The sequence below is a fragment of the Macaca thibetana genome, chromosome 8 (assembly GCF_024542745.1).
Source record: "Macaca thibetana thibetana isolate TM-01 chromosome 8, ASM2454274v1, whole genome shotgun sequence".
Lineage (NCBI taxonomy): Eukaryota > Metazoa > Chordata > Mammalia > Primates > Cercopithecidae > Macaca > Macaca thibetana.
Genome location: NC_065585.1, coordinates 92,035,739 through 92,058,431, shown reverse-complemented (window position 1 = coordinate 92,058,431; position 22,693 = coordinate 92,035,739). Strand labels below are relative to the sequence as shown.

General features: G+C 37.6%; 1 protein-coding gene across 2 annotated transcripts in view; it reads right to left on the bottom strand.

The window, feature by feature from the left end:
• The window catches only part of RB1CC1 (RB1 inducible coiled-coil 1), a 95,509-nt gene that overhangs the window by 39,534 nt on the left and 33,282 nt on the right, over nucleotides 1-22,693 (bottom strand). For both annotated transcript variants that reach the window (XM_050801781.1, XM_050801782.1), the window contains exons 6-8: nucleotides 16,799-17,001; nucleotides 14,279-14,708; nucleotides 8,427-8,597 (exon numbers count right to left, since the gene is read on the bottom strand). In XM_050801781.1, the coding sequence (XP_050657738.1) occupies nucleotides 8,427-8,597; nucleotides 14,279-14,708; nucleotides 16,799-17,001 (804 nt within the window). The remainder of the gene's footprint in view (nucleotides 1-8,426; nucleotides 8,598-14,278; nucleotides 14,709-16,798; nucleotides 17,002-22,693) is intronic.

The following is a 22,693-nucleotide window of genomic DNA, read 5'->3' as shown; positions in this document are numbered from 1 at the left end:
TTTTTAATGATTGCCATTCTAACTGGTGTGAGATGGTATCTCATTGTGGTTTTGATTTGCATTTCTCTGATGGCCAGTGATGATGAGCATTTTTTCATGTGTCTGTTGGCTGTATGAATGTCTTCTTTTGAGAAGTGTCTGTTCATATCCTTTGCCCACTTTTCGATGGGTTTTTTTTTTTCTTGTAAATTTGACTGAGTTCTTTGTAGGTTCTGGATATTAGCCCTTTGTCAGATGAGTAGATTGCAAAAATTTTCTCCCATTCTGTAGGTTGCCTGTTCACTCTGATGGTAGTTTCTTTTGCTGTGCAGTAGCTCTTTAGTTTAATGAGATCCCATTTGTCAATTTTGGCTTTTGTTGCCGTTGCTTTTGGTGTTTTAGACATGAAGTCCTTGCCCATGCCTATGTCCTGAATGGTATTGCCTAGGTTTTCTTCTAGGGTTTTTATGGTATTAGATCTAACATTTAAGTCCCTAATCCATCTTGAATTAATTTTCGTATAAGGAGTAAGGAAAGGATCCAGTTTCAGCTTTCTACTTATGGCTAGCCAACTTTCCCAGCACCATTTATTAAATAGGGAATCCTTTCCCCATTTCTTGTTTCTCTCAGGTTTGTCAAAGATCAGATGGCTGTAGATGTGTGGTATTATTTCTGAGGACTCTGTTCTGTTCCATTGGTCTATATCTCTGTTTTGGTACCAGTACCATGCTGTTTTGGTTACTGTAGCCTTGTAGTATAGTTTGAAGTCAGGTAGCATGCTGCCTCCAGCTTTGTTCTTTTGACTTAGGATTGTCTTGGCAATGTGGGCTCTTTTTTGGTTCCATATGAGCTTTAAAGCAGTTTTTTCCAATTCTGTGAAGAAACTCATTGGTAGCTTGATGGGGATGGCATTGAATCTATAAATTACCTTGGGCAGTATGGCCATTTTCACGATATTGATTCTTCCTATCCATGAGCATGGTATGTTCTTCCATTTGTTTGTGTCCTCTTTTATTTCACTGAGCAGTGGCTTGTAGTTCTCCTTGAAGAGGTCCTTTACATCCCTAGTAAGTTGGATTCCTAGGTATTTCATTCTCTTTGAAGCAATTGTGAATGGAAGTTCATTTATGATTTGGCTCTCTGTTTGTCTGTTACTGTTGTATAAGAATGTTTGTGATTTTTGCACATTAATTTTGTATCCTGAGACTTTGCTGAAGTTGCTTATCAGCTTAAGGAGATTTTGGGCTGAGACAATGGGGTTTTCTAAATATACAATCATGTCATCTGCAAACAGTGACAATTTGACTTCTTCTTTTCCTAACGGAATACCCTTGATTTCTTTCTCTTGCCTGATTGCCCTAGCCAGAACTTCCAACACTATGTTGAATAGGAGTGGTGAGAGAGGGCATCCCTGTCTTGTGCCAGTTTTCAAAGGGAATTTTTCCAGTTTTTGCCCATTCAGTATGATATTGGCTGTGGGTTTGTCATAAATAGCTCTTACGATTTTGAGATATATTCCATCAATACCGAATTTATTGAGCGTTTTTAGCATGAAGGGCTGTTGAATTTTGTCAAAAGGCCTTTTCTGCATCTATTGAGATAATCATGTGGTTTTTGTCTTTGGTTCTGTTTATATGCTGGATTATGTTTATTGACTTGCGTATGCTGAACCAGCCTTGCATCCCAGGGATGAAGCCCATTTGATCATGGTGGATAAGCTTTTTGATGTGCTGCTGGATCCGGTTTGCCAGTATTTTATTGAGGATTTTTGCATCGATGTTCGTCAGGGATATTGGTCTAAAATTCTCTTTTTTTGTTGTGTCTCTGCCAGGTTTTGGTATCAGGATGATGTTGGCCTCATAAAATGAGTTAGGGAGGATTCCCTCTTTTTCTATTGATTGGAATAGTTTCAGAAGGAATGGTACCAGCTCCTCCTTGTACCTCTGGTAGAATTCAGCTGTGAATCCATCTGGTCTTGGACTTTTTTTCGTTGGTAAGCTATTAATTATTGCCTCAATTTCAGAGCCTGCTATTGGTCTATTCAGGAATTCAGCTTCTTCCTGGTTTAGTCTTGGGAGAGTGTAAGTGTCCAGGAAATTATCCATTTCTTCTAGATTTTCTAGTTTGTTCGCGTAGAGGTGTTTATAGTATTCTCTGATGGTAGTTTGTATTTCTGTGGGGTCGGTGGTGATAACCCCTTTATCATTTTTTATTGCGTCTATTTGATTCTTCTCTCTTTTCTTCTTTATTAGTCTTGCTAGCAGTCTATCAATTTTGTTGATCTTTTCAAAAAACCAACTCCTTGATTCATTGATTTTTTGGAGGGTTTTTTGTGTCTCTATCTCCTTCAGTTCTGTTCTGATCGTAGTTATTTCTTGCCTTCTACTAGCTTTTGAATGTGTTTGCTCTTGCTTTTCTAGTTCTTTTAATTGTGATGTTAGAGTGTCAATTTTAGATCTTTCCAGCTTTCTCTTGTGTGCATTTAGTGCTATAAATTTCCCTCTACAAACTGCTTTAAATGTGTCCCAGAGATTCTGGTATGTTGTATCTTTGTTCTAATTGGTTTCAAAGAACATCTTTATTTCTGCCTTCATTTCATTATGTACCCAATAGTCATTCAGGAGCAGGTTGTTCAGTTTCCATGTAGTTGAGCGGTTTTGATTGATTTTCTTAGTCCTGAGTTCTAGTTTGATTGCACTGTGGTCTGAGAGACAGTTATAATTTCTGTTCTTATACATTTGCTGAGGAGTGCTTTACTTCCAATTATGTGGTCAATTTTGGAATAAGTGTGATGTGGTGCTGAGTAGAATGTATATTCTGTTGATTTGGGGTGGAGAGTTCTGTAGATGTCTATTGGGTCTGCTTGCTGCAGAGATGAGTTCAATTCCTGGATATCCTTGTTAACTTCCTGTCTCGTTCATCTGTCTAATGTTGACAGTGGGGTGTTGAAGTCTCCCATTATTATTGTATGGGAGTCTAAGTCTCTTTGTAAGTCTTTAAGGACTTGCTTTATGAATCCGGGTACTCCTGTATTGGGTGCATATATATTTAGGATAGTTAGCTCTTCCTGTTGAATTGATCCCTTTACCATTATGTAATGGCCTTCTTTGCCTCTTCTGATCTTTGATGGTTTAAAGTCTGTTTTATCAGAAACTAGTATTGCAACCCCTGCTTTTTTTTGTTCTCCATTTGCTTGGTAGACCTTCCTCCATCCCTTTATTTTGAGTCTATGTATGTCTCTGCATGTGAGATGGGTCTCCTGAATACAGCACATGATGGGCTTGACTCTTTATCCAATTTGCCAGTCTGTGTCTTTTAATTGGACCATTTAGTCCATTTACATTTAAGGTTAATATTGTTATGTGAACTTGTTCCTGTCACTGTGGTATTTGCTGGTTATTTTGCTCGTTAGTTCATGCAGTTTCTTCCTAACCTCGATGGTCTTTACATTTTGGCATGTTTTTGTAATGGCTGGTATTGGTTGTTCTTTCCATGTTTAGTGCTTCCTTCAGGGTCTCTTGTAAGGCAGGCCTGGTGGTGACAAAATCTCTAAGCATTTGCTTATCTGTAAAGGATTTTATTTCTCCTTCACTTATGAAACGTAGTTTGGCTGGATATGAAATTCTGGGTTTAAAATTCTTTTCTTTAAGAATGTTGAATATTGGCCCCCACTCTCTTCTGGCTTGTAGAGTTTCTGCCAAGAGATCTGCTGTTAGTCTGATGGGCTTCCCTTTGTGGGTAACCCGACCTTTCTCTCTGGCTGCCCTTAAGATTTTTTCCTTCATTTCAACTTTGGTGAATCTGGCAATTACGTGTCTTGGAGTTGCTCTTCTCGAGGAGTAGCTTTGTGGCCTTCTCTGTATTTCCTGAATTTGAATGTTGGCCTGCCTTACTAGGTTGGGGAAGTTCTCCTGGATGATATCCTGAAGAGTGTTTTCCAACTTGGTTCCATTTTCCCCCTCACTTTCAGGCACCCCAATCAGACGTAGATTTGATCTTTTTACATAATCCCATACTTCTTGCAGGCTTTGTTCATTTCTTTTTTTTTCTTTTTTCTTTAGGTTTCTCTTCTCACTTCATTTCATTCATTTGATCCTCAATCGCTGATACTGTTTCTTCCAGTTGATCGAGTCGGTTACTGAAGCTTGTGCATTTGTCACGTATTTCTCGTGTCATGGTTTTCATCTCTGTCAGTTCGTTTATGGCCTTCTCTGCATTAATTATTCTAGTTATCAATTCTTCCACTCTTTTTTCAAGATTTTTAGTTCCTTTGCGCTGGGTACGTAATTCCTCCTTTAGCTCTGAGAAGTTTGATGGACTGGAGACTTCTTCTCTCATCTCGTCAAAGTCATTCTCCATCCAGCTTTGATCCGTTGCTTGCGATGAGCTGCGTTCCTTTGCAGGGGGCGATGCACTCTTATTTTTTGAATTTCCAGCTTTTCTGCCCTGCTTTTTCCTCATCTTTGTGGTTTTATCTGCCTCTGGTCTTTGATGATGGTGACGTACTGATGGGGTTTTGGTGTGGGTGTCCTTCCTGTTTGTTAGTTTTCCTTCTAATAGTCAGGACCCTCAGCTGTAGGTCTGTTGGAGATTGCTTGAGGTCCACTCCAGACCCTGTTTGCCTGGGTATCAGCAGCAGAGGCTGCAGAAGATAGAATATTCCTGAATAGCGAGTGTACCTGTCTGATTCTTGCTATGGAAGCTTCCTCTCAGGGGTGTACTCCACCGTGTGAGGTGTGGGGTGTCGGTCTGCCCCTAGTGGGGGATGTCTCCCATTAGGCTACTCAGGCGTCAGGGAACCACTTGAGCAGATAGTCTGTCTGTTTTCAGATGTCAACCTCCGTGTTGGGAGATCCACTGCTCTCTTCAAAGCTGTCAGACAGAGTCGTTTGCGTCTGCAGAGGTTTCAGCTGCTTTTTGTTGTTGTTGTTGTTGTTGTTGTTTAGCTGTGCCCTGTCCCCAGAGGTGGGAGTCTACAGAGACAGGCAGGACTCCTTGAGCTGCTGTGAGCTCCACCCAGTTGGAGGTTCCCAGCCGCTATGTTCATCTACTTAAGCCTCAGCAATGGCGAGCGCCTCTCCCCCAGCCTCACTGCTGCCTTGCTGCGAGATCGCAGACTGCTGTGCTAGCAATGAGGGAGGCTCCGTGGGCGTGGGACCCTCCCGGCCAAGTGTGGGATATAGTCTCCTGGTGTGCCCATTTGCTAAGATCCTTGGTAGCGCGCAGAATTGGGGTAGGAGTTACCCGATTTTCCAGGTGTTGTGTGTCTCAGTTCCCCTGGCTAGGAAAAGGGATTCCCTTCCCCATTGCGCTTCCCAGGTGAGGCGCTGCCTCGCCCTGCTTCAGCTATTGCTGGTCGGGCTGCAGCAGCTGACCAGCACTGATTGTCAGGCACTCCCTAGTGAGATAAACCCAGTACCTCAGTTGAAAATGCAGAAATCACCTGTCTTCTGTGTTGCTCGCGCTGGGAGTTGGAGACTGGAGCTGTTCCTATTCGGCCATCTTGCTCCGCCCCCCCCGCCCCCCATAGGATTTTATAGAATGATGAGTTCATAATATGAATATAGGAATGAATTTGACTGCACCAAAATTTAAAGCTTCTGATTTTCAACCCATATAAATTATCAACAGACAAGTATCTGTATAATCTATAATAAAGAATTATCTAAACAATATATGAAAAATTCTAACAAAAACATGAAGAAGAAAATGTGGAGAATGACAATTCAGAGTAAATACATGGCAAACACTGATAACAGAGAAATTACTCTTCTCCTTACATACTGGAAGTGTTGACTGATTTTGCTTCTATAGCAGGCATTAGAACATTATTAATTAATATTTAAAATGAACAAACACCTTAATCCAACAATCCCACTACTGGAGATTGTGCCTACAGAAATACTAGAACATGCATGTAAAAATGGGTATATTGAGATATGCAATGAATATTTCTAATATGGAAAAACTGAAACAAACTAAATAATCACCAAAAGAAGTATGGTTAAATAAATTTTGTTTGATTCATTCTATGGAAGTTAAAAAACAACAACACTGCAGAAGAAGCAAAAGATCAGGAATGCAGAGTTCTGTCTCTAGTAATGGTAGTGTATAATGTCGATCAAGCTCCCTGTGGCTTTAGGGATGGGAGATCTAGGAAGGCAGTGAAGAAGCCAGGCACAGTGAAAGGGCTAGAATCCAGGAGAATGAAACCGAGAGGAGAAGTTAGGTGACTAGGAATGCTTTGCTCTGAGGAATTCTATTGATTCTTGAAGAGGAGTCCAAAATTAAAAATAAGCAGTCAGCAGTCCTGACTTCCCTGAGGGGCTAGAAAATTGAAAATTGAAGACCAGAGCCAGCCAAGGGAAGGTACAATGGAACAGAATTTGTTTGCGTTCAGATCCCTAAAACCTATATCCTATGATTAAGGGTAAACTAAAAGTAGAACGGCCATCCCAATAACTAGAATACCAGCTTCCAATCATCCAAATCTCTGAAACTGAACTAAAGTAATTTACGATGGTAACTGCTCAAAGTACATACCAAAAGCAAATATAAATTCTCTGCAGAAGAAAATGTTATCCTAGGCCTCATAATATTTCTTTGATTTTTCTTATTAAAAAAAAACCAGGTACATGAAAATGCAAGAATGTTAAGAGTGAGAATTATAAGAAACACCACCAAATATATGGCTGGGCGCTGTGGCTCAGCACTTTGGGAGGCCGAGGCAGGTGGATCACCTGAGTTCAAGACCAGCCTGACCAACATGGAAAAACCCTGTCTCTACTAAAAATACAAAATTAACAAGGCATGCTGGTGCATGCCTGTAATCCCAGCTATTTGGGAGGCTGAGGCAAGAGAATCGCTTGCACCCAGGAGGCAGAGGTTGCAGCAAGATGAGACAGCGCCACTGCACTCCAGGCTGGGCAACAAGAGCGAAACTTCCTCTCAAAAAAAAAAGAAACACCACCAAAGATAAACAGACACACAAGAACAGGCAACACAGTGAACAGATAAAGACTTAAATTGCTATATGCTTATTAATGTGATCAAAGAGATGATGAATGGCTAAGACTACATATTTGGGGGTAGAGAATATGAAACTATATAAACAAAAGAACCAAACTGAAATTGTAGAGCTGAAAAATGAACAAAAATAAGAAATGAGCAAACAGTTAGCTAAGTTAAACACTAAAGAAGAGAAGAAGTTAAAATGTAGGTTAAAGGTAAATATCTAGAATGAAGCACAGATGGATAAAAAGACAGAAAATACAAGAAACAAGTGTAAATGAAACGGATATGGTGAAAGGTATAACACGTCTAACTGCAATCACTGAAAGAGAAGGAAAAGCAAGCGAGGGAAAAGCAAGAGCTGAAGAGAAACTGACTCAGATTTTTCCCAAATGGTGTAAGTCATTAAGCCACAGATTCAAGATGCACTAGAAGCCCAAAGTAGGATAAATACAAAGAATGCCACATCTTGGCACCTCATACTAAAATTGCTAAAAACCAAACAAAAGGCAAAGAAAAGACCACAAATAAAATGCTAACAACCTAGAATTTTACATGAACCAGGTAAAAATATCCTCCAGAAATCAAGGTGATTTAAAGAGATTTTCAAACGACAGAACTGAACATATCACTAAAAGGAAATACTAAAGGACGTTCTAATTCACATCAGCCTTAACTATGATGTCAAGGAAGTATGTTTTACCTTAAGAAAAAAGAAAAAAAGTTAATATGGGGATGTAACTATTTATATGTTCCAATGAAAGAACACAATTAGAGGAAAAACACTGGCAAGGAAAATTAAACTAGAAAAACAGGTGTCAGAATCTGATTATGACATTCAACTATTCAGCTATAGGTGGTTTTGCCACAATGCTTGTCATGGTGGGTGAAGGACAAGCAATCATGAATTTAAGAGAGGCACTGGTTTGCTAAGAAACGTCCACGTTTATCACTCTTAGCCATTCCACCACTTTCCTTTGGTTTAAAATCCGCTTTTTCAACAGTTCTAGGATTGTGGCATTAAATTAGATCTAAAACCTAGGTATTACTATTAGAAGTATTAGTAAATTCTTCAAGCTTTTGTATTTTCCTTCTATTCTTAAAAAATTTCATTTCTTATCCTTTGTCCTACGGCGGGGGAGGGTAGTAGGAAGCATTCAAATTTTTAGCACAGTAACTGATAGGATCATACGCTTTCAACATATCAAAAAATGTTCATTTCTGCCCCCAGCCTCAAGTAGCAGTTTCATGGTTTATCTACAGGAAACTCAACCATTAAGAACATGCCCTTCCTGCTTTATTACAAGCAAACAATACATTACAAATATTCAAGGATAAAGTGAAAATATGGTACACACCAAATTGACATTGCACATAAAACATGTGTACAGAAAAACTACAAATTCCTTTTCCTGAGAAAAATCTAAAATAGGTACCTGAGCAAGCTCTTTCTGTTCATTCACCAGTCGGCCACAGCTAGCAATCATCTGGTCCAGGGCGTAGAGCCGATCTTCAAGCCCTTTAATGGCTTTCATATTCTGATTATCAAGTTTGGCAATAGTTTGACGGCATTCTGCTATAAATGGTCGAATAATCCTTGGATCAAGCTAAATGACAAGGAAACACATATGAATACAATTTTCAGCAAATAGTTTAAAATGCATTTCATGCTATTCTGACATACAGCTTAAGAGAGAAAATAAGTGATAAAAGACATAAAAAAGCAAAAGCATGGGTACTCTAAGTTATACTTTCATAAGAAGGTCAAGTACAGGATAAATATCATCCTAGACAACACTAAATTTACACTAGAATACATAATTAGGAATACAGTTTCAGGAATCACACATTTCAATCAGTGTTACAATTTAATCACTTCTCAGTATCTCTCAGAAAAAGGTATTTTCAATGTCAGCATAATATCATTAATTCTCTTATCAATGCAACTTCTCTTTAAAACATATAAACTTCTTTGGCAAACTTATCTCCCTCCTGGAGACAGAAGATAAAACTTCTTTATTCTCAATCTCTAGCTCCTCAACGAATCTGCTTGCTCAATTATGCTTTCTCACTCTTCCATCTCTCCTGTTCCCTGGCTTTAATTATACACATTTGCTGAAATTCATGGAACCTATAAAATTTTCCAGTAATGCTCCTGGTCCCTTAAAAAAATATTTTACCTGGCTGCCTTTCCGTCTGCGTTTTCCATAAAAACCGCTCAGCCAAAAACTACCAATGACCTTGCTTCACTTGAGGCTCTTCAACAGTTAGCATGGCAGATAACCTTTTCCCAACCTTACAGGCTCTGGGAAGTTACTTCTACTGGTTCCTTCATAGCATCCTTTTCTGGCTCCTTTTGCTCTGTCTAATCTTTCTAAAATAGATGATTCAGAAGCCCATTTTTACTGTTCTCAATATGATTTCAGCATTAAGTATAACTTTTCTGGAGATAACTCCCAAGTCTACTTCAATCACTCATCAGTCTCACAAATTCTCAAGCTGTGTTTCTGTTTACTAATAACTACATGTGGGTATCAACCATGAAACCTTCTATTATTGACTTACTATGCTTGTTCCTAATAAACCCCCCAAATGACTTTCTTCTGCCCACAGAAAATATCCAATAAATGTAGAATACAACAAAAGCTTCATTGATCTGATATCAGAGAAAATCAAGCCTCTCATCTTTTCAAGCTGAAATGTCTATCATTTCAAGATAAACTGTGTTTTTCTATCTCTGATCTTTGTTCACAATTCTTATACTGTTTAAGTCAACCTCTCCTTCTATTTAAAGATCCTAGACAAATACTACCTCCTTCATGCTGCCTTCTCTAATCTCTACAGTTGAAAAAAACTGATTAATGCATAGTCTTGTACGCAGAGAACATACAAAAGCAATTAAAATTAAACTCCTTTATTGTTATTATCAAAAATCCAGTACAGTTAAATAAAAGGCTGCATGTCTAACACCACCAAAAAAATTAACAAAACCATTATTTCAGAATAGGCACCACTAGTTTTGCACAATGTTGTCTCAACTGAAACTTGTACATTTGTGAACATTTTCTCACTTTTCTCAATTTTGTGGTAACTGAGTCCAATGTGTATATATTTCTACACCCGAGTACTATGCAAATCAAAGCCTGGTTACAAATTATTAGAACGATAAAGATGAAAATTGGTTCAAATGTTCAACCTGGGCAAAATTACAATTATACATAAACTTAACATAGCAACAACTTAAACCAAAAACAAGGGCTCCGGAATACGACGTATCTGAACTAACTTAATTCATTGAAAGTATAACTGCACTGACAAACATAGGAGAGTATCTGATGATTCACTAAAAAGTTTGCATAACTTCCTAAAAAAAATTTTTTTTTGAGCCAAGTTCTGGCTCTGTTGCCCAAGATGGAGTGCAGTGGCATGATCACAGTTCATACTATAAGCTCCAGCGATCCTACGGCCTCAGCATCCCTAACTGCTGGGACTACAGGCATGTGCTGCCACAATCAGCTAATTTTTAAAACAATTTTTTGTAGACATGGGTCTCACCCTGTTACCTAGGCTGGTCTCAAACTCCTGGGCTTAGGCAATACTCCCACCTTGGCCTCCCAAAATGCTAGGATTATAGGCATGAGTCACCGTCCCCAGCTGACTTCCTAAAATTTCACTGCACTTAATATTTTATTCCATTTGTCCACAGGTAATAAAAATCTTTGAAGAAATGTTTTAGATTACATATATTTAAACCACAGAATCTCATTAGTAATTATTTAGCCAATTTTGAATAATTAACAGGCAGTGATACACTAATTTTTATTCTTGGGCTCTTTGGCATCTACAAAGGCTAATATTATTTTTAACTGAGAAAAAAACTATAAAACAAAGTTTCTTACACTCTCTCTTAAGCCTCCCACCTTTAAACCCACTCCCCTGCATAGATTCCTTAAAATCACAAGTTGTCTGAAGGAAATGCTAAAGCTCAATAAATTATGCTGGCATTAACCTAAACAGTTTAGAAATGTGCTAAATGCAGACGCTTCCAATTATTAATCGTCGGAAACACAAATCAGTGTGCCTTCTGTAGTATAATCTGAAACAGAACACTCAAGCATAATCTTAAAACCAGGTCAGTGGCTCACACCTGTAATCCCAGAACTTTGGGGGGCTGAGCCAGGCGAATCACCTGAGGTCAGGAGTTCAAAGCCAGCCTGGCCAATATAGCCAAACCCTATCTCTACTAAAAAATACAAAAATTTGCTGGGCGTGGTGGCAGGCGCCTGTAATCCCAGCTACCCAGTAGGTGAAGGCTGCAGTGAGCCGAGATCGTGCCACTGCACTCCAGCCTGGGTGACAGAGCGAGACTCCATCTCAAAAAACAAAAACAAAAAAAAGAGTCTTTTTAGCAAGAATACACTAAAATCTAAAAAAATGAGTCTACAAAAATGCAGCAACAATTCTAAATTTTTTCTGATAGATAAAATGGGGGAAAAACAATAATTCACAAAACTAGCATCTCTTAATCCACAAAAATATAAAACTAGGAATCCCATGTTAAGTGACTTATGGATGACAGAGGTAGTAAACGAATGTCAATGCCCAGATTTGAGCCCCTGTGATTACAAATCCTAATTTCCAAAATACCTATGTCTTGACTAATTTCCCGAGAAAGACATTTTAATTTGGCAGTTGAAAATACATGATACAAATACTGCTACAATTGGAATTAATCTGCAAAAACGATAGATTTAAACTGAATTTCCTTTTACGGATAAAAAATCTTGGCATATGTTTTTATTACTTCATTGGCAAACAGCGCTATTGCAATCAGATATCAAGTAGGTTAGTTGTTTTGGACACCTGTTTAATAAAACAGGCGTAAAAAACCATCTCCAATCAGAGAGAAATCTCATACTCAGTTCATCTTCAGAAATGCCACTAGTGTTATCAAGAAAAAGTATAGTACTCCTGAGAGGAGAAAAATATTGATCTAATAAAAACATCAAGGCAAAATGCCATTCATTATGCAATACATCACATTTATAGATCATGTATTTTGTAAAATATAAATAAAAATATATACATAAATTTTTCCAAAATGGATTTTAATTGCTTTAGAATATATATTGTTTTATTTCAAACATTTATTTTAAACTCTGGCGTACACGTGCAGCATGTGCTGGTTTGTTACATAAATGTGTAAATGTGTGCCATGGTGGTTTGCTGCACAGATCATCCCAGCACCTAGGTAATAGGCCCAGCATCCAATAGCTACTCTTCTTGATAGAGCAAGTAATAAAAAAATCTAATGGGCATATGCAACTAGTGAGTATAGGCACCACTTTAAAGTCATGTTAGGCACCATTATAGGCACCACTTTAAAGTCATGTTAGCTAATTTTGAAACAAACAAGAATAACCAAATAAAAGTTTGTATTTTGCTTTTGTAATATAATGGTCATGTAAAATATCACAAAGACTTCAGATGTTGTTGCTATGCCTATTCAAAGTAGCATTAACCTCTAAAAAGAAAAAAGCGATTGCTTAGTAATAACACTATACCTATTTTCTGAAGGTATAAATATTTCTGACATTTATTTATTCATTCATTCATTAGAGATGGAGTCTCACTATGTTGCCCAAGCTGGTCTTGAATTTCTTGCCTCATGTGATCCTCTCGCCTCAGCCTCCCAAGTCACTGGGATTACTGGTACAGGCCACTGTGCCTGGTTGACTTTTCATTAAGTCAGAGGATCACTGTTCCTTTCCTTTAGTCATACAAAGTGAAAAAAATCTATGACTCTGTGAGATTTCACACTAAACATGGAAATATAAAGCCGATTTCAGGTTCTCTTCATATATATAACTCTGTTCTGACATCTGGCACAGTTTAATTATAGAAAATATGACAGGCCAGGTGCAGTGGCTCATGCCTGTAATCTCAGCACTTTGGGAGGCTAAGGCAAGAGAACTGCTTGAGCCCAGGAGTTTTGAGACCAGGCTGAACAACATAGGAAGAAGACCCCGTCTGTGCAAACAATGAAAAAATTAGCTGGATGTGGTGGTGTGTGCCTGTGGTCCCAGATACTCAGGAGGCTGAGGTGGAAGGGTTGCCTCAGCCTGGGAGGTAGAGGCAGCAGTGAGCTATAATCATGCCACTGTACTCCAGCCTGGGCGACAGGGTGAGACCCTATCTCAAAAAACAAAACAAAACAAAACAAAATATCTCAATTATTCTGATCACAATCATGTAAGTGATTATCTACAATCATAAATGGTATTTTCAGGCTACTACAAAGTCAATAGTTTAAGCAGGAACACTAACTTTCATTCATTTTTGGCAGTGATCAATCTTTGCATAACATATTACATACTTCTCTGACAAACATGTCTTAATGGAAAGAAATGCTTAGCCTATAGAATGTCATCAAGAAACTGGACACTGAAAGAATTACAAAACCTAGATTTTTAGTTTTCCATTTTACTGTATCCTATACCTTTAACAGCAATGTATGTATTCTTTTTTAGGCATCCCAGACAATGTGCTATCCTGCTCTAAATAGTGAATCAAAGATGAACTCTTTTTCGACTGCGTGCTCCTTGAAAAGTTTAACTATTTTTAACAATTATCTTTTGACAACAGCAGTCTTCACAACATTATTTAATATTTCTGTAACAATGAAACATGCCCCATCAACTTCCTTCCTGGTGTCAAAGATTTTGCATCAGTTTACGGATCAGATATGAAGGGATATTTATTCCTCAGGTTTAAAAGGTTTTCAGGTGTGCTGGAGAAGACCTTAATCCAAATTACAAGCTCACTATAATTATAAAATACAACTAAAAACACAGTATCTACGTTTCAAATTTTAAAGATCTCAGGCAGATGCAGTACTTAAAATTTCTTCTTTAAAAGTCAGAAAGAGGTTGCCTCTAAGGAAATGGTGACTGGAAAGAGTCACAAGGGGACTTTCTGGGCAATCAAATTTTCAGTATTTTAATTTGTGTGGTGGTTATTCCTTGCATGAACCACTCAAGACCTGTACAGTTTACTGTATGTAAATTATTCTTATTGCACTAGAAATTTTCCTATTAATCTCAAATAATCTTCACAAATTTATAATCAATTCATAAATAAAATTATGAATTAATTTGATTCAACCTATGTTAAAAGTTTCACTCCAAGGCTCACTAATTTCTACTAAAAGGTAATACCCATTCTCTCAGTACATAAAATATTTAGGATAGTAAAATGACAACAGAAATATCAAATTAACATTACTTACCCTGCTCATAGAATCAAAGCACTTCCTGACCAAAGATTCCACATCATTAGGTCTATCTTGAACATTTATCCAGTCTAACAAAGAAACATTAAAAAAGGGCAGATCACCATCTTTAGTGTCTATTGTAGTTTCATCTTGCTGATGAACAGTACTTTGACAAGATTCCCTAATCTCTTTGCCACTTTCAGCATCTGTGGTATCTGGGGACACGTGTTCCACTGACTTGGGAAATGAGGTTAACAAAGATTGGTTAGTTGTTCTAGGCATATCAGGAGAGAGCACCAGTTCAGTGGATCTTTTCATCTCAGCTTTTTCCGTGCCTTCATGTTCAGGTAAAGAATCCAGTCTTCCCAAACATTCTCTGTAACTATGTCTGGTTAGGCACTCCAATAGTGGAATCTTGGCCATTACTGAAACTGCAGTTCCTAAACTTAAAATACAAAAGATCTGTCAGTAAAACTATGAGACTGCTCTAGTTAGGAATTAGCATGTTTGAATGAAATCACATATTATTGCATACACAAATGTCACCACCTCTCCATAACATTATACATACATAAACTAGTCTATGAGTTAGCTATTCACTAAAAGAAGTCTAGTTTAGCAGAGAGAGGCTATCATTAATACATTAAAATATCACTCTAGGGCCGGGCCTAGTGGCTCACACCTGTAATGCCAGCACTTTGGGAGGTGGAGGCCAGCAAATCATTTGAGGTCAGGAGTTCGAGACCAGCCCGGCCAACATGGCAAAGCCCCATTTCTACTAAACATACACAAATTAGCCGGGTGTGGTGGCAGGCACCTGTAATCCCAGCTACTCGGGAGGCTGAGGCACAAAAATCGCTTGAACTTGGGAGGCGGAGGTTGCAGTGAGCTGAGATGGCGCCACTGCACTCCAGCCTGGGTGACGGAGCAAGGCTCCATCTCGAAACAAAAACAAAAACAAACACAAACAAACAAAAAACACTCTAAAGTAAAGCTAGCTATATTAAAGAAGTGAACACTAGGCTTTTATAAAACCTTAAAGATAACAAATTTAAATTTACAAAAAGATTCACCATAGCAGTATCTTAGAATATAACCTTATGGCCTTAAGTAAATCAAATATATCTGATATATTGAAAGCACAGGATAAAAATAACAATCCTAATAAAGATACTCTTGTACTCATAACACCCTAAAAATAGGTTTATGTTGTCAAAAGCATGGGGAATATATGAAAGTGATTTAACTTCTATAAAATCATATGCAATATGATGTAGGTCCCTACTTTAAATTGATACAGCTAATAGAACCCATAGAAAAAGTTACTTGAAAAGGTTCTCATTTAAACTTTAAAAAGATCTTTCCAGTCTTAATGAATCCTTCTCTTTCCTCCCAAGATTTTTCCCATTTTTAAGGCCAAAATCTATCTAATATTCATACCACAAAAAAGAGAAATGTGAATTGAAAAGGTTACCCAAATTTAAAAAAACAAAAGAAATAAAAAGAAAAGACAAAGATCAAAACCAGAACATGCTACTTGCCTCTAATTCAAGGTCAAGATAATTAAAAGAAAAAAAAAAAATCTACAGATCCGAAACAAAAAACCTGAACACAAAATGCTAAAAGCATATGCACACACACACAATAAGGGTTAGTTTCATGCTGAATTACTGTTACATTTTCACGTTAACTATAGCCCTTTTAAAAAAAGAATCAATGTGTATTAAATGTACTTTTATGCAAAGAACTAAAACTTGCCATCTTAATGAGCATTGAAAACACATGGGCTGGCTGGGTGCAGTGGCTCACGCCTGTACTCCCAGCACTTTGGAAGGCCGAGATGGGCAGATCATGAGGTCAGGAGATTGAGACCATCCTGCCTAACACGGTGAAACCCTGTCTCTACTAAAAATACAAAAAAAAAAAAATTAGCTGGGCATGGTGGCGGGCGCCTGTAGTCCCAGCTACTCGGGAGGCTGAGGCAGGAGAATGGAGTGAACCTGGGAGGCGGAGGTTGCAGTGAGCCGAGATCACGCCACTGCACTCCAGCCTGGGTGACAGAGCAAGACTCAGTCGCCAAAAAAAACAGGACTTTTTTTTTTTTCCACCTCATCAAACCTGCATCAGGATGGTAATATTTACAAAGAACTTAAAATTTTCCTCCATTGTCCAGGGTTTGGAAATGTGCCTACTTCTGTTAGATGTTATTTTTCACATCTTGCCTTTTGTTTACTGGACAAGATATAAGCAAAGATTCTTGGTTTTATAAATGACTTCAAAAGTATTTGGGGCCTTATTACAAGTAAAACAATTCAAGAGAAAGAAATGTGGGAGACTCATAAGATACATGGTAAACAGAATTATCATTTTTAAATTAAAAACTATAACCTACAAAGCACTATCAGAAAAGGCTCAAATAATAAACCTCAGTTATAATAAATATATGGCCTATAAGAAACAAATTTGCAGTGATTAAACCTACTGATAAATTTCAAAGGCATTTTAAACAAATATCCATTTTAATGGCAAACATACTGAGTAAGTTTTAACTTGATGTCTTCTATGGACTGCAGATAATTTGAATAAATACTTTCAAACTTGAAAAGTAGCTTTTGGTATGAATTTGAACAGTCCTCCAGGTTGGCCATAATTGCAGCCCAGCCTTGGTGCTGAAGATGTTCATCATGTACAAGACCTTCACAAAAAGAACAAAGTTTCTTGGCAACTTCATACATTTCCTGTATTGAAAAAGAATACAAAAGAAAGTAAAAGAAGGCAATGGTTTGTTTGCAGAAGTTTTCAAACGTTTACAAACATGTATGTGTGAATGCGCGTTCTAGAGCACATTTAACAAAGTGTTTCAAAAGACTGTTTTAGTTTATCTCTGTTTACGTCTGTGAAAGAGAGCCTAAACGTAAGTGAGGTGTTCAACGTAAGAGAGGTGTTATAACCTATAACATAAGTGAGGTGTTTCCGAGCAGGTATCCTAAGACATAGTCAAAAGAAGAATCCATAAGATGCTACCTCTGAAAAACAAACGAATAGTGCTTTCAATTATTGGACTAATGATCAACATCTGCCATGTCAAATGTCACTGTCCTCTGGTATTATCTCAAGACATACATGTTAAAAACAATTTTTCATGAAGGCAAAGCTAAAATACATCATCTACTTCTAGATTAGTATAACTATAACACATTTAGTAACCCTAAATGAGATTCTAGAAAATATTTATGCAGTTAAAATACCTTCAGAAAACAGACATCTGACATTCAATTCCAAAGAATGAGGAATAAAAATAATTATTAAGGATAAATTACAAGGCAGCAACGTAGATTGCTTTATATATGGAGATATATAAAGAAGTCCACTGTCACAAAATATTTTAGTTGGCTAGGAAATAAGACAGATCATTCTACCTTTGTTAACTGATATGAGACAGATATAAAAGTCACAAAAGAGAAGTCAAAACTTTCTGAAGGCATTTAACTTAAGTATCAAAGTGTGAAAAGAATATGAACAAAGATAGGGAAAGAAGTACTTCAGAAGAGTGGAACATGATGAAGTGGCAAAGACAGGAAATATAAAGTGTTATTGGTTAAGAACAAATGGTCTGGAGGAAAAAGCGAGAGAAAAAGGGCCAGATGATCAAAGACCCAGAAAATACTAAGGTAAGGAAGGAATTGGACTTTACTCAGAAAAGACCTCCTGAAGAACTCTTTAACATGAAGAACGTAATCAAATAGATGCTTTAAGAAACTGATAATACAGAAAATGTTATATGGTGGAATGGGAAGGCACCTAAAAGAATGGATGTAAAATGATTATCTTTAAGTTGTCCAGGCAAACTATAAAAAAAGCTACTGTAAATACTGCAATGGTTGGTAATCTAGTTACCAAGGTAAATAAGAAGTAAGATGGTCCTTATGGGGTAGGAACGTCAGTAAGATGATTATGTGCCATGTCACTAAAAATTAATCAATCACGCAGCCACTAAAATAGAGTGGGAAAAAACTCTGGAATTATGAAGTGACAGAAATGATAAAATGTTTTCAGATTTTTTTAAACAGATGAAAGAGATGTGACACCCTTGAAATGATGACTAAAAGAGTTGTTGGGTACATTAAAGCAACAGGTTCTTGCAGTGCATGCAGAAAATGTAGGAGGAAGATTCTTAAATACACAAAAGATGGAGGATATAAAATATTCAAATGTTTAAATTTTTTGAATTGTTAAAATTTATAGATGTAAAATAAGTTGAACTGTAGCACTGTTTACCAGGAAAATAAACTTGGGATATTTCAAAAATGGGAGTACCTTGCAACAATGAAAAAGGAATAATGTGTATAGTATGGGCCAGGCGTGGTGGCTCTTGCCTGTAATTCTAGCACTTTGGGAAGCTGAGGCAGGCAGATCACCTGTGGTCAGGAGTTCGAGGCCAGCCTCGCCAACATGGTGAAACCTATCTCTACTAAAAATACAAAAATTAGCCAGGCATGGTGGCACGCACCTGTAATCCCAGCTACTGGGGAGGCTGAAGCAGGAGAATCACTTGAACCCAGGAGGCAGAGGTTACAGTGAGTCGAGATCGTACCACTGAATTCCAGCCTGGGTGACAAAAGCGAAACTCCATCTCAAAAACAACAAAAAAAGCATAGTATGCTTCCATTTGTTTGGGGAGGCTAAGGTTGGTTAGAAATGTGAAACAATAGAGGTATGAGATAGAAATGCATTTTGTGTGTATCAAAGTCTAGGAAAATGCAAAACAAATGTTCCATCATCAAGATGGACTACGGGATGGAAGGAAAAAGGAAGTATTTTCCTCTATGTATTTTGCTGATAAGCACGCCAAAATTATGACCATTCTGTTTTAGAAGATAATATTGTTAATGAACAAATTTAGGTGAAAAGAAATATCTTTACAGGTAAAATATGAAAGTTTGCTATGTGGAAGTACAATGATATGAACATAAAGAGCACTGGCCTTGGAGAAAAGAGGTTCTTTTTCTTCTACCTGGCTATCTGGCCTTGAAGAAATGACTTAACTTCACCTGTTCTTAATTCCATATGTATATAAGAAAGGGCTAACAGTTTCAGTTGTAAGATAAGGAAGTAAAGATGTCTCTGCCTGCTTCTCCTTCATGAAACCAACCAAATACAAAAGGAAACCAGGAAACAATTACCACCTCTACACATACAATATATGCAGCAAACCTGTGAAGAACATGAAAACTGGATCAACTTGGGTCAAATAAAAAGGGCACCCACTGTGAAAGAATAACAAATCTCAGGAACCCCAAATCACTAAGCCAAGGGAAAAGTCAAGCTGGGAACTATGTCAGGCAAACCTGCCTCCAATTTTATTCCTAAATAAGATAGCTACAAAGATAAGAAAGCTACATACCTCCCTCACAATTTTGCCACAAGGAAATTTCTTGTGGGCTTCAAGATCTTTAACTTAAAATACTTCTGCTAAATTTCACCTTGGCAATGTAAACTGACAGCGTATCTTCACATGTGCAGGACAGAAAGTCATACCTCTGCTCGCCTAAAACAAAGGCCTATCTGCTTCCTCTGTATTATTGTTTATTGTTTATGTAAAAATGCAGATTCACTGAACCAGACTAAATTATGTATTCAGTGAAAGACTGATCAAGGACTCCAAAAAAATGCAACCTTTTGTCTCTTATCTACCTATGACCTGGAAGCCCCCGATTCGAGTTATCCTGCCCTTCTGGACCAAACCCATTTGTACTTCTTACACATATTCATGTCTCATGTCTCCCTAAAATGTATAAAAGCAAGCTTTACCCCGACCACCTTGGGCACATGTCATAAGGACCTCCTGAAGCTATGTCTTGGGTGTGTCCTTAACCTTGATAAAGTAAATTTTCTAAATTGATTGTGACCTGTCTCACGATAATTTTGGTACACACCACTATTGTAGACATTTAGCAAAACTTGGGAGAACTGAATCCTCCTTGTGAGAAGCCTGGGTGGACAGCAAGAACCTCTTGGGGCCCTATCTGAAATTAGAGAGTAGCAGAAGAAGTAATACCTATTTACATGACATACTTGCAAAAAGCCAAAGGAAAAACTGTGAGAAAAAGTCCCTAGAACTGCTAAATTTTGTCTAAGGAGAAGGACAGAATAAGTCATCTCTGTCCCTTTCTTATACATACACATTCTGCTTCTAAACAGGGATCCCCTGTGACCCAGGGCAGCTTCCTGCTCACCAGGTTTCCTACACTGTCTTGTAGAGGAATAATTCTACTCCCTCAAACACAAGCAAAAATTTTAACATATGAAATCTTTACTAAATTACCCTAAGGAAAAAAAAAGTTAAAAGTAAAAAAAACTAAATGCAGAAAAACTCTCCCCAGGACCAAATGGAAATTATAACCAAATTCTTTCCTAAGAACTTAGTCTAATTTTGTTTTATAAAAAAGAACTCAACACAGAGAGTTAGCTCAGGAAATACATTAAAAAGAAACATATCACTGATTGAAGGCTACACTGGAAGAAGACACTGCTGAAAACAGAGAAGTCTAAATCAGGCTTTAACAACCAAGACAAGTGAAATGAAAGGAACTACCATGAAAACAACAGCTAATATATGGGGGGAAAAAAAAGGACAGTGAGCACTGAGTCCATTTCAAGATGAAATCTGAAAGAACTATGGACATTTTGGTACGGAAGAGGTTGCAGAAGTAGAAGACAGACTTAAACTGTCAAACTGTCAAAAAGTATTCTGATTTCTTTACACTACAGTAGTCAAAAGAATGTATTAGGATATTCACAGTAGGTTGAGTCACATTAGTTGAACACTAGAAACAATCTCAATATCCACTAGTAGCAGAACAGATAGAAAAAAAAACCTGTGGCATATTTGTATAATAGAATACAATGCAGCGATGAATACAAACCATCAATACATGCAACAGCATTAATCATTCTCAGGAACATCATGCGCATAAAAGAGGCTAGACACAAAAGAACAGAAACTACATTATTCCATTTATTTACATTCAAAAAGAGACCAAGTAATCTTGGTTTAGAAGTCAACATACTGGTTAGCATTAGTGAACAGGGAGGATGAAAACTGATGGGGAGAAAGTCTTAAGTAGGGCTTCTGGGTTGAAAGTATTTGTTTCTGTGGGTTTTTTTGTTTTGTTTTGTTTTGTTTTTGAGATGAAGTCTCACTCTGTCACCCAGCCTGGAGTGCAGTGGCGAGATCTTGGCTCACTGCAACCTCTGCCTCCTGGGTTCAAGCGATTCTCTTACCAGAGCCTCCTGAGTAGCTGCGATTCAGGCGCATGCCACCACGCCTGGCTAATTTTTTTTTTTTCTGTTTTTTTTTTTTTTTTTTTTTTTTTTTTTAGTAGAGATAAGGTTTCACCATATTGGTCAGGCTGGTCTCAAACTTCTGACCTCATGATCTGCCCGCCTTGGCCTCCCAAACTGCTAGGATTACAGGCATAAGCCACCACACCTGGCTGAAACTATTTTTATCAATGTGTTCATTGTGAAAATTCACTAAGAATGGATGTACAATTACAGTTTGTGCATTTTTCAATATGCATATATCTCAATAAACAAAAATCCATTCTTAAATTCACCAACAGGGTAAATGAGTCGAAGGTCACACCACAAGTAAATGAGGTAATCGGATATAAACTCAGAAAATCTGACTTTAGAGACCACATCCTGGACCATGAAGAAATACCACCTCTAATTCCTTACATAACGAATTGATTAGAACTATGTTGTTGTTTTGGTTATAGCAGCTTTAGAATTTGTTTTATAAGTCTCAAAAGAGGGCAGGCATGGTGGGTCAATGTGTTTTATAAATCTGAAGAGAGGCCAAGTATGCTGGCTCATGCCTATAATCCCAGCACTTAGGGAGGCCGAGATGGGAGGATCATTTGGGCCCAGGAGTTTGAGACCAACCTCAGCAACACAGTGAGATCCTGTTTCTATATAATAAGTCAATAAAATACCTAACGTAAATGATGAGATAAGGTTGTGGAACCACAGCCTAGATTTCAGAAGATGTATGGAAACGCCTAGATGCCCAGGCCAGTTTGCTGCACAGTGCAGCAAACCAACATGGCACATGTATAGCTATGTACCAAACTTGCATGCTGTACACATATACCCTAGAACTTAAAGTATAATAAAAATAAAAAATAAAAAAGTAAATAAATCTGGAAAGGTACATTTTTGCCCCCATCTTCCATTCTTCTTATGACTTTCTAGGCGATTTCTGGACACTGACCCTTCCATATGAATCTGAAGACCATTTTAGATCCAAAACAAAACCCAAAGCTTCTCCTATGCTCCAAAAGAAATATCATGGCAATTGTAACTACAGTTCATAAGTTCATAATTATATTAAAAATGAGATACGTCTTGTCATTTGTTTCATGG